The sequence below is a fragment of the Coregonus lavaretus genome (assembly GCF_964263955.1).
Source record: "Coregonus lavaretus genome assembly, contig: HAP1_SCAFFOLD_426, whole genome shotgun sequence".
NCBI lineage: Eukaryota > Metazoa > Chordata > Actinopteri > Salmoniformes > Salmonidae > Coregonus > Coregonus lavaretus.
The window spans coordinates 366,113-379,011 of NW_028158557.1; the positions used below are offsets into that span (position 1 = coordinate 366,113).

At 41.7% G+C, this 12,899-nt stretch overlaps 1 protein-coding gene across 1 annotated transcript in view; it reads left to right on the top strand.

Annotated features, from left to right (window-relative positions):
- Nucleotides 1-12,899, top strand: part of LOC311123829 (LON peptidase N-terminal domain and RING finger protein 1-like) — a 44,820-nt gene that overhangs the window by 8,221 nt on the left and 23,700 nt on the right. Inside the window, exons 2-3 of the mRNA XM_084198053.1 lie at nucleotides 3,316-3,434; nucleotides 10,997-11,119. Coding sequence (XP_084054179.1) covers nucleotides 3,316-3,434; nucleotides 10,997-11,119 — 242 coding nt within the window. The remainder of the gene's footprint in view (nucleotides 1-3,315; nucleotides 3,435-10,996; nucleotides 11,120-12,899) is intronic.

Sequence of the window (12,899 nt, forward strand, 5' to 3'; positions counted from 1 at the left end):
CATGGGGGTGGAAACATCATGCTTTGGGGCTGTTTTTCTGCAAAGGGACCAGGACGACTGATCCATGTAAAGGAAAGAATGAATGGGGCCATGTATCGTGAGATTTTGAGTGAAAACCTCCTTCCATCAGCAAGGGGATTGAAGATGAAACGTGGCTGGGTCTTTCAGCATGCCAATGATCCCAAACACACCGCCCGGGCAACGAAGGAGTGGCTTCGTAAGAAGCATTTCAAGGTCCTGGAGTGGCCTAACCAGTCTCCAGATCTCAACCCCATAGAAAATCTTTGGAGGGAGTTGAAAGTCTGTGTTGCCCAGCGACAGCCCCAAAACATCACTGCTCTAGAGGAGATCTGCATGGTGGAATGGGCCAATATACCAGCAACAGTGTGTGAAAACCTTGTGAAGACTTACAGAAAACGTTTGACCTGTGTCATTGCCAACAAAGGGTATATAACAAAGTATTGAGAAACTTTTGTTATTGACCAAATACTTATTTTCCACCATAATTTGCAAATAAATTCCTTAAAAATCCTACAATGTGATTTTCTGGATTTTTTTTCTCATTTTGTCTGTCATAGTTGACGTGTACCTATGATGAAAATTACAGGCCTCGCTCATCTTTTTAAGTGGGAGAACTATTTGGTGGCTGACTAAATACTTTTTTTCCCCACTGTAGTACTTGGTGGCAAAACCCTTGTTGGCAATCACAGAGGTCAGACGTTTCTTGTAGTTGGCCACCAGGTTTGCACACATCTCAGGAGGGATTTTGTCCCACTCCTCTTTGCAGATCTTCTCCAAGTCATTAAGGTTTCGAGGCTGACGTTTGGCAACTCAAACCTTCAGCTCCCTCCTCAGATTTTCTATGGGATTAAGGTCTGGAGACTGGCTAGGCCACTCCAGGACCTTAATGTGCTTCTTCTTGAGCCACTCCTTTGTTGCCTTGGCCGTGTGTTTTGGGTCATTGTAATGCCGGAATACCCATCCACGACCCATTTTCAATGCCCTGGCTGAGGGAAGGAGGTTCTCACCCAAGATTTGACGGTACATGGCCCCATCCATCGTCCCTTTGATGCAGTGAAGTTGTCCTGTCCCCTTAGCAGAAAAACACCCCCAAAGCATGTTTCCACCTCCATGTTTGACGGTGGGGATGTCATAGGCAGCATTCCTCCTCCTCCAAACACGGCGACATGAGTTGATGCCAAAGAGCTCGATTTTGGTCTCATCTGACCACAACACTTTCACCCAGTTCTCCTCTGAATCATTCAGATGTTCATTGGCAAACTTCAGACGGGCCTGTATATGTGCTATCTTGAGCAGAGGGACCTTGCGGGCGCTGCAGGATTTCAGTCCTTCACGGCGTAGTGTGTTACCAATTGTTTTCTTGGTGACCATGGTCCCAGCTGCCTTGAGATCATTGACAAGATCCTCCCGTGTAGTTCTGGGCTAATTCCTCACCGTTCTCATGATCATTTCAACTCCACGAGGTGAGATCTTGCATGGAGCCCCAGACCGAGGCAGATTGACAGTTATTTTGTGTTTCTTCCATTTGTGAATAATCGCACCAACTGTTGTCACCTTCTCACCAAGCTGCTTGGCGATGGTCTTGTAGCCTATACCAGCCTTGTTTAGGTCTACAATCTTGTCCCTGACATCCTTGGAGAGCTCTTTGGTCTTGGCCATGGTGGAGAGTTTGGAATCTGATTGATTGCTTCTGTGGACAGGTGTCTTTTATACAGGTAACAAGCTGAGATTAGGAGCACTCCCTTTAAGAGTGTGCTCCTAATCTCAGCTCGTTACCTGTATAAAAGACACCTGGGAGCCAGAAATCTTTTTCATTGAGAGGGGGTCAAATACTTATTTCCCTCATTAAAATGCAAATCAATTTATAAAAATTTTGACATGTGTTTTTCTGGATTTTGTTGTTGTTATTCTGTCTCTCACTGTTCAAATAAACCTACCATTAAATTTATAGACTGATCATTTCTTTGTCAGTGGGCAAACTTACAAAATCAGCAGGGGATCAAATACTCTTTTCCCTCACTGTAGGACAGACACTTCAGAACGAACTTCCTTTTGATATTTTTTTGGGGACTATCTCTTGTTCCATGTAGTGAATCTGTTATTCAATGCGTTTGTATCGGCTAATAGCAGTAAGGCCTGATTTTTTTCTTCATCAAGTAATGTTTTTATATATATTTTTTATACTTCAAGGGGTCTTAAAATTCCAAATCAAATAGCTAAAAGATCCTTGGTATGACCTTCTTAAAACAATTCCATATAGCTTAGTAGAACCCCCCCTAAGATAGGGCTTAGACTCTTATGGGTTACCTTTCAGGGCCCAAGCCTGACAGAAGCTTTGCAGAAGATCTAGGTGCTGCTTTAGGCCCTCCTTGGTTGTGGACAGAAGCACCAGATCATCTACAGTAGACATTTAATTTCCGAGTCCAGTAGGGTGAGGCCGGGTGCTGCATACAGTTCTAGTGCCCTCGCCAATTCATTGATATACACTGAGAGAGAGAGAGAGAGAGAGAGAGAGGCTGTGTTATAAGCATTGGAGTGTTAGTGAGTCTTCGTTACTGTTCCTCTTTGCTATGGCTAGACAGTAATGTCAGTAATGCCAGTAGTCCTCACACGTGCCACTCCCCCAGAGAAGCACAGCAGTGTTTAGGGAAGTGACCTGGGTTACTTCTGAGTTGTTGAGCTGAGGAGTGTAAGGTGATATTCACAGTTTCCTTGTCTTTCTCGTTACACTCAGTGTAGAGCAACAGAGAATAAAACAACTTCCTATAAAAGTAAGTCTGTGATGACTCTGACTGAATCTTTCTCCTCCACCCACCAGTAGTTTAACTGCTTTTCTGTCTAGGTTGTCATACTGAGGGTGTCAGTGCACCAAACACTTTGCATAAATAACTGTTTCTATGCACCACACAGGACTATGCATAGCAGTTCTGGTTTTAATGCAACCCTGCTGTGTCATTGTTTTGATACACATAATCATATTCTATTAATACTCTGCAGGCTTTGCTGTAAAACTAGTAGGTAGCCACACCCAGAGCATCCTGGTCTTGGGGGAGGAGTGAAGGTGAGGGTGTGAGATCAGATGATTGTGCAACTTCTAGCAAGAATGGAGATGGGTTGAGTTCATATTGTCACTTCAGGCTTTTGGGAGATGTCCAGTGTTGTCTAATATTCCCTATGCACTGCAGGTGCAAGGGCAAATCGAACTAACCCAATTCTGACTGGGAAGCTGTCATACTACGATCACTGATAGTGATCAATGTTAATTATATCTAATTACCCCCCCCCCCTTCCCAGCTCCTGGTGATGTAAGTCTGAAGGTGTGGAGAGCAGAAGCCAATATGGGACTGAGACTATTCCCTGATGCCCTGAAGGACCTGGAAGAGCTCTGCTGCTTTCGCCCCAACTGGACAGAGGTAAGAAACACCATGTTATTAGAGAGAGAGACTAATTGCTATGTCAGACCATACCAGGAGAGAGGATGGTGTAACTGAATCGGGGCCTGCCTGGTTGTCTATACGTGTGCTGCATCCTCTTTGTTTTCCTATAACACTATCACTGTTTATTCCCCTTTACTGATCCGTCATCTATGGGTTCATCTCAATAGTCTACTGTGTTGTTAGATCAGTTGCTGTCGTAATAAGTCACCACCACGTAAACTTATAACGAGTTGTATCAAATCAGATTGATTAGATTTGATGGCAGATTTTCTGTTTCCTAGAGTGCATCCCAAATGGTACCCTAATATTGTCTTTATAGTTCACTCTATGGGCCCTAATTGAAAATACTGCACTAATTAGGCATTTTGGACACCATTCTAGTTTTGTGTGTCATGGTTGTTTTCTCTGTGGCTGCTGCTGATGGAGTGTGTCTGTAAAAATGTACAGTATGTAATGTGATTTGGGGCACATTATGCAAACGGATACTTATGTCATAACGTAACTGAATCATGGACACTAGTGGGTGAGTACTATAACAGCTACACATTGTTGTTATGTCATGGAAGTAAGGCTGTTGTGTAGGATTACCCCTTTTGACCATAACATCTATGTGTAGAAACAAGCCCAAATATAGGTCAGTGCTATTCACTTCTGGTGCTGGAGGTCTGCTTTGTTTTTTTAGGTTTTTGTTCCAGCCCTGCACTCTCACCTAAATCCGCTAATCCAGGGTTTCCCAAACTTCTCTCTCTCTCTCTTTCAATTCAATTTCAATTCAATTTAAGGGCTTTATTGGCATGGGAAACGTGTGTTAACATTGCCAAAGCAAGGGAAGTAGATAGTAAACAAAAGTGAAATAAACAATAAATATTAACAGTAAACATTACACTCAGAAGTTTTAAAAGAATAAAGACATTTCAAATGTCATATTATGTATATATACAGTGTTGTAACAATGTGCAAATAGTTAAAGTACAAATGGGAAAATAAATAAACATATATATGGGTTGTATTTACAATGGTGTTTGTTCTTCACTGGTTGCCCTTTTCTTGTGGCAACAGGTCACAAATCTTGCAGCTGTGATGGCACACTGTGGTTTTTCACCCAGTAGATAAGGGAGTTTATCAAAATTGGGTTTGTTTTCTAATTCTTTGTGGATCGCTGTAATCTGAGGGAAATATGTGTCTCTAATATGGTCATACATTTGGCAGGAGGTTAGGAAGTGCAGCTCAGTTTCCACCTCATTTTGTGGGCAGTGTGCACATAGCCTGTCTTCTCTTGAGAGCCAGGTCTGCCTACGGCGGCCTTTCTCAATAGCAAGGCTATGCTCACTGAGTCTGTACATAGTCAAAGCTTTCCTTAAGTTTGGGTCAGTCACAGTGGTCAGGTATTCTGCCACTGTGTACTCTCTGTTTAGGGCCAAATAGCATTCTAGTTTGCTCTGTTTTTTTGTTTGTTCTTTCCAATGTGTCAAGTAATTCTCTTTTTGTTTTCTCATGATTTGGTTGGGTCTAATTGTGTTGTTGTTGTTGTTGTCCTGGGGCTGTGTGGGGTCTGTTTGTGTTTGTGAACATAGGCCCAGGACAAGCTTACTTAGGGGACTCTTCTCCAAGTTCATCTCTCTGTAGGTGATGGCTTTGTTATGGAAGGTTTGGGAATCGCTTCCTTTTAAGTGGTTATAGAATTTAACGGCTCTTTTCTGGATTTTGATAATTAGCGGGTATTGGCCTAATTCTGCTCTGCATGCATTATTTGGTGTTTTACGTTGTACACGGAGGATGTTTTTGCAGAATTCTGCATGCAGAGTCTCAATTTGGTGTTTGCCCCATTTTGTGAATTCTTGGTTGGTGAGCGGACCCCAGACCTCAAAACCATAAAGGGCAATGGGTTCTATAACTGATTCAAGTATTTTTTGCCAGATCCTAATTGGTATGTCAAATTTTATGTTCCTTTTGATGGCATAGAAGGCCCTTCTTGCCTTGTCTCTCAGATCGTTCACAGCTTTGTGGAAGTTACCTGTGGCGCTGATGTTTAGGCCGAGGTATGTATAGTTTTTTGTGTGCTCTAGGGCAACAGTGTCTAGATGGAATTTGTATTTGTGGTCCTGGCAACTGGACCTTTTTTGGAACACCATTATTTTTGTCTTACTGAGATTTACTGTCAGGGCCCAGGTCTGACAGAATCTGTGCAGAAGTTCTAGGTGCTGCTGTAGGCCCTCCTTGGTTGGTGACAGAAGCACCAGATCATCAGCAAACAGAAGACATTTGACTTCAGATTCTAGTAGGGTGAGGCCGGGTGCTGCAGACTGTTCTAGTGCCCTCCCCAATTCATTGATATATATGTTGAAGAGGGTGGGGCTTAAACTGCATCCCTGTCTCACCCCATGGCCCTGTGGAAAGAAATGTGTGTGTTTTTTGCCAATTTTAACCACACACTTGTTGTTTGTGTACATGGATTTTATAATGTCGTATGTTTTTCCCCCAACCCCACTTTCCATCAATTTGTATAGCAGACCCTCATGCCAAATTGAGTCAAAAGCTTTTTTGAAATCAACAAAGCATGAGAAGACTTTGCCTTTGTTTTGGTTTGTTTGTTTGTCAATTAGGGTGTGAAGGGTGAATACGTGGTCTGTCGTACGGTAATTTGGTAAAAAGCCAATTTGACATTTGCTCAGCACATTGTTTTCACTTTCTTTCTCTCTCTCTCTCTACCTCTCTCTCTCTCACTCTCTCTCTACCTCTCTCTCTCTCTCTCTCTCTCTACCTCTCGCTCTCTTCCTCTCTCTGCCTCTCTCTCTCTCTCTGCCTCTCTCTCTCTGCCTCTCTCTCTCTCTCTCTCTCTCTCTACATCTCTCTCTCTCTCTACCTCTCTCTCTCTCTCTCTCTCTCTACCTCTCTCTCTACCTCTCTCTTCTAACTCTCTCTCTCTCTCTCTCTCTCTCTCTCTCTCTCTCTCTCTCTCTCTCTCTCTCTCTCTCTCTCTCTCTCCCTAACTCTCTCTATCTACCCCATCTCTCTCTCTCTCTCTTTCTCTCTCTACCTCTCTCTAACTCTACCTCTCTCTTTCTCTACCTCTCTCTTTCTCTCTCTACCTATCTTTCTCTCTCTCTACCTATCTCTCTCTCTCTACCTCTCTTTCTCTCAATTCAATTCAATTTCAATTTCAATTCAATTCAATTCAATTTAATTTAAGGGCTTTATTGGCATGGGAAACGTATGTTAACATTGCCAAAGCAAGTGAAGTAGATAGTAAACAAAAGTGAAATAAACAATAAATATTAACAGTAAACATTACACTCAGAAGTTTCAAAAGAATAAAGACATTTCAAATGTCATATTATGTATATATACAGTGTTGTAACAATGTGCAAATAGTTAAAGTACAAATGGGAAAATAAATAAACATAAATATGGGTTGTATTTACAATGGTGTTTGTTCTTCACTGGTTGCCCTTTTCTTGTGGCAACAGGTCACAAATCTTGCAGCTGTGATGGCACACTGTGGTTTTTCACCCAGTAGATAAGGGAGTTTATCAAAATTGGGTTTGTTTTCGAATTCTTTGTGGATCGCTGTAATCTGAGGGAAATATGTGTCTCTAATATGGTCATACATTTGGCAGGAGGTTAGGAAGTGCAGCTCTCTCTCTCGCTCTCTCTCTCTACCTCTCTCTCTACCTCTCGCTCTTTTCCTCTCTCTGCCTCTCTCTCTCTTCCTCTCTCTCTCTCTCTCTCTCTCTACCTCTCTCTCTACCTCTCTCTCTACCTCTCTCTTCTAACTATCTCTCTCTCTCTCTCTACCTCTCTCTACCTAACTCTCTCTCTCTCTCTCTTTCTCTCTCTACCTCTCTCTCTCTACCTCTCTCTAACTCTCTACCTCTCTCTTTCTCTCTTTCTCTCTCTACCTCTCTACCTCTCTCTCTACCTCTCTCTCTCTACCGCTCTCTCTCTCTCTCTCTCTCTCTCTCTCTCTCTCTCTCTCTACCTCTCTCTACCTCTCTCAATTCAATTCAATTTAAGGGCTTTATTGGCATGGGAAACATATGTTACCATTGCCAAACCAAGGAAGTAGATAGTAAACCAAAGTGAAATAAACAATAAATATTAACAGTAAACATTACACTCAGAAGTTCCACAAGAATAAAGACATTTCAAATGTCATATTATGTATATATACAGTGTTGTAACAATGTGCAAATAGTTAAAGTCCAAATGGGAAAATAAATAAACATAAATATGGGTTGTATTTACAATGGTGTTTGTTCTTCACTGGTTGCCCTTTTCTTGTGGCAACAGGTCACAAATCTTGCTGCTGTGATGGCACACTGTGGTATTTCACCCAGTAGATAAGGGAGTTTATCAAAATTGGGTTTGTTTTCAAATTCTTTGTGGATCTCTGTAATCTGAGGGAAATATGTGTCTCTAATATGGTCATACATTTGGCAGGAGGTTAGGAAGTGCAGCTCAGTTTCCACCTCATTTTGTGGGCAGTGTGCACATAGCCTGTCTTCTCTTGAGAGCCAGGTCTGCCTACGGCATATTCTAGAGTCTGTACATATTCAAAACTTTCCTTAAGCTTGGGTCAGTCACAGTGGTCAGGTATTCTGCCACTGTGTACTCTCTGTCTGGGCCAGATAGCATTCTAGTTTGCTCTGTTTTTTTGTTAATTCTTTCCAATGTGTCAAGTAATTCTGTTTTTCTTTTCTCATGATTTGCTTGGGTCTAATTGTGTTGTTGTCCTGGGGCTCTGTGGGGTCTGTTTGTGTTTGTGAACAGAGCCCCAGGACCAGCTTACTTAGGGGACTCTTCTCAAAGTTAATCTCTCTGTAGGTGATGGTTTTGTTATGGAATGTTTGGGAATCACTTCCTTTTAAGTGGTTATAGAATTTAACGGCTCTTTTCTGGATTTTGATTATTTGCGGGCATCGGCCTAATTCTGCTCTGCATATATTATTTGGTGTTTTTCGTTGTACACTGAGGATATTTTTGAAGAATTCTGCATGCAGAGTCTCAATTTGGTGTTTGTCCCATTTTGTGAATTATTGGTTGGTGAGCGGACCCCAGACCTCACAACCATGAAGGTCAATGGGTTCTATAACTGATTCAAGTATTTTAAGCCAGATCCTAATTGGTATGTCGAATTTTATGTTCCTTTTGATGGCATAGAAGGCCCTTCTTGCCTTGTCTCTCAGATGGTTCACAGCTTTGTGGAATTTACCTGTGGCGCTGATGTTTAGGCCTTTTGTGTGCTCTAGGGCAACGGTGTCTAGATGTAATTTGTATTTGTGGTACTGGCAACTGGACCTTTTTTTGGAACACCATTATTTTCGTCTTACTGAGATTTATTGTCAGGGCCCAGGTCTGACAGAATCTGTGCAGAAGATCTAGGTACTGCTATAGGCCCTCCTTGGTTGGTGACAGAAGCACCAGATCGTCAGCAAACAGTAGACAATTGACTTCAGATTCTAGTAGGGTGAGGCCAGGTGCTGCAGACTGTTCTAGTGCCCTAGCCAATTCGTTGATATATATGTTGAAGAGGGTGGGGCTTAAACTGCATCCCTGTCTCACCCCACGGCCCTGTGGAAAGAAATGTGTGTGTTTTTGCCAATTTTAACTATACACTTGTTGTTTGTGTACATGGATTTTATAATGTTCTATGTTTTCCCCAAACACCACTTTCCATCAATTTGTATAGCAGACCCTCATGCCAAATTGAGTCAAAAGCTTTTTTGAAATCAACAAAGCATGAGAAGACTTTGCCTTTGTTTTGGTTTGTTTGTTTGTCAATTAGGGTGTGCAGGGTGAATACATGGTCTGTCGTATGGTAATTTGGTAAAAAGCCAATTTGAAATTTGCTCAGTACATTGTTTTCACTGAGGAAATGAACTAGTCTGCTGTTAATGATAATGCAGAGGATTTTCCCAAGGTTGCTGTTGACGCATATCCCACGGTAGTTATTGGGGTCAAATTTGTCTCCACTTTTGTGGATTGGGGTGATCAGTCCTAGGTTCCAAATATTGGGGAAGATGCCAGAGCTAAGGATGATGTTAAATAGTTTAAATATAGCCAATTGAAATTTGTGGTCTGTATATTTTATCATTTCATTGAGGATACCATCAACACCACAGGGCTTTTTGGGTTGGAGGGTTTGTATTTTGTCATGTAGTTCATTCAATGTAATTGTCACACCCTGGCTCTGGGACTCTATATGTTGAGCCAGGGTGTGTATATTCTATGTGTTGTTGGTCTATGTCGGGATTCTATGTATTGTATTTCTGTGTTGGCCAGAGTGGTTCCCAATCAGAGGCAACGAGTGTCGGCTGTTGCTGGTTGTCTCTGATTGGGAGCCATATTTATAGAGGCTGTTTTCCCACAATAGTTGTGGGATCTTGTTCCAGTTGGTTTTGTGTTTGTACCATGGACTTCACGTATCGTTTGTTGTTTTGTTTATTGTGTGTGCACTTAATTAAATAAGATGTACAAATCTCACGCTGCGCCCTGGTCTACTCTCTCTAACGATCGTGACAGTAATTGGAGAATCCAGTGGGTTCTGGTAGACTTTAATAGTTGATTCTAAGATTTGCATTTGATCGTATATTTTTTTGCTGTTTGTTCAATGTTACAGAGCCACCCATGCATCTCCGTTTTGGATAGATAGCTCTTCGTGTTGTTGTTTGTTTAGTGTTTTCCGATTTTCCCAGAAGTGGTTAGAGTCTATGGATTCTTCAATTACATTGAGCTGATTTCTGACATGCTGTTCCTTCTTTTTCCGTAGTATATTTCTGTATTGTGTTAGTGATTCACCATAGTGAAGGTGTAGGCTCAGGTTTTCTGGGTCTCTATGTTTTGGGTTGGATAGGTTTCTCAATTTCTTTCTTACGTTTTTGCATTCTTCATCAAACCATTTTGTAATTGTTGTTACTTTTCTTCGGTTTTCGGTTATAGATTTTTTGATTTGATAGGGAAGCTGAGAGGTCAAATATACTGTTTAGGTTTTCTACTGCCAAGTTTACACCTTCACTATTACAGTGGAACGTTTTGTCCGTTAAGTTGTCTAAAAGGGATTTAATTTGTTGTTGCCTAATTGTTTTTTGGTAGGTTTCGACATTACTTTCCTTCCATCTATAGCATTTCTTAATATTATGCAGTTCCTTTGGCTTTGATGCCTCATGATTGAGTATTGCTCTGTTCAAGTAGACTGTGATTTTGTTGTGGTTTCATAGGGGTGTCTGTGGTCTGACTGTGAGCGCTCTCTCTCTCTCTCTTTCTCTCTCTCTCTCTCTCTCTCTCTCGCTCTCTACCTTTCTCTCTCTCTCTACCTCTCTCTCTCTACCGCTCTCTCTCTACCGCTCTCTCTCCACCTCTCTCTCGCTCTCTACCTCTCTCTCTACCTCTCTCTCTCTACCTCTCTCTCTCTCTCTAACGCTCTCTCTACCTCTCTATCTCTCTTTCTCTACTTCTATCTCTCTTTCTCTCTACCTCTCTCTCTACCTCTCTCTATCTCTCGCTTTATTTATTCTCCTTCTCTTGTCTCTTCTCTCCAGGGTTTCTTTCGTAAAGGTAATGTGTTAATGGAGATGGGCCGTCAGTCTGAAGCCCTGATCCAGTTCCACCGCTGTCTTAAACTACAGGCCGAATTCGCTCCTGCCAAAAGCCAGATTAAAAAGGTCAGTAGCTATATCCAACACTGACTGGCTTATTTACTGACTGTTTACTACTGACTGGCTTATTTACTAACTGGCCCATTTACTGACTGTTTACTACAGACTGGCTCATTTACTGACTGTTTACCAATCACTGGTCCAGTTACTTACTGACTATTTTTCCCTCACTGAGTGTCTACCTGCCTGTGGCCCAGTTAGTGTCCCAGTTAGTCTCACTGACTGACTGTTTTCCACTCATTGACTGATTGCTTGACTGTGCTTCACTGGCACATTCAGTCTCACTAACTGAGTGTGTCAGTGACTGCCTGCCTGAATGACTGTATGGGGTCAGGTTCTAGGAATGGAATGCCTTGGAACAGTGTTAGACAATCTAAACACGTGCTGTATACTATGTACAGCAGGGGTGGGCAATAATTTTTAATCTGGATTTTCAGCGGAGGGCTGCACATATTGTTTTCCAGAGCGATTTGTTTGTCTAAAGCAATTAGCGGGCCAGAAAAAGGGCAGTTATTAGAAAACGTATAGGTCAATTATAATTTCTACATACTTTCTATCTAGTTTTAGACGTTCAAGAGTGGCCTGGAGGTTAAAAAAAAATGCATGGACTTGCGGGAAGGATCTGACCTGGGGGGCCCTATGATATCCACCCCTGATGTACAGTATACCAAGAACAAGGATGACTGTGACTGTGTGGGGTTATTCAAGGACAGGCTAGCATTGTAAATGCTATGATATATCATGGAACACTGTCAGACTATCTATTAACACTTACGTGACTGTGTGTCAGGTCAACTAAGGCGAGGGGTCATCTATGCTAGAAAATGACATGGAACAATATTAGGCAATCTAAACACTTCTACATAACTGATAAATGGTCAGTCACAGTTAGGTTACAGTTACATGGTCAGTTACAGTTAGGTTACAGTTACATGGTCAGTTACAGTTAGGTTACAGTTACATGGTCAGTTACAGTTAGGTTACAGTTACATGGTCAGTTACAGTTAGGTTACAGTTACATGGTCAGTCACAGTTAGGTTACAGTTACATGGTCAGTTACAGTTACATGGTCAGTCACAGTTAGGTTACAGTTACATGGTCAGTCACAGTTAGGTTACAGTTACATGGTCAGTCACAGTAAGGTTACAGTTACATGGTCAGTCACAGTTAGGTTACAGTTACAAGGTCAGTTACAGTTAGGTTACAGTGACAAGGTCAGTTACAGTTAGGTTACAGTTACATGGTCAGTCACAGTTAGGTTACAGTTACATGGTCAGTTACAGTTACATGGTCAGTTACAGTTAGGTTACAGTTACAAGGTCAGTTACAGTTACATGGTCAGTCACAGTTAGGTTACAGTTACATGGTCAGTTACAGTTAGGTTACAGTTACATGGTCAGTTACAGTTAGGTTACAGTTACAAGGTCAGTTACAATTAGGTTACAGTTACATGGTCAGTCACAGTTAGGTTACAGTTACATGGTCAGTTACATTTAGGTTACAGTTACATGGTCAGTTACAGTTACATGTTCAGTCACAGTTAGGTTACAGTTACATGGTCAGTTACAGTTAGGTTACAGTTACAGTTAGGTTACAGTTACATGGTCAGTTATAGTTAGGTTACAGTTACATAGTCAGTTACAGTTAGGTTACAGTTACACGGTCAGTTACAGTTACATGTTCAGTCACAGTTAGGTTACAGTTACATGGTCAGTTACAGTTAGGTTACAGTTACATGGTCAATTACAGTTAGGTTACAGTTACAAGGTCAGTCACAGTTAGGTTA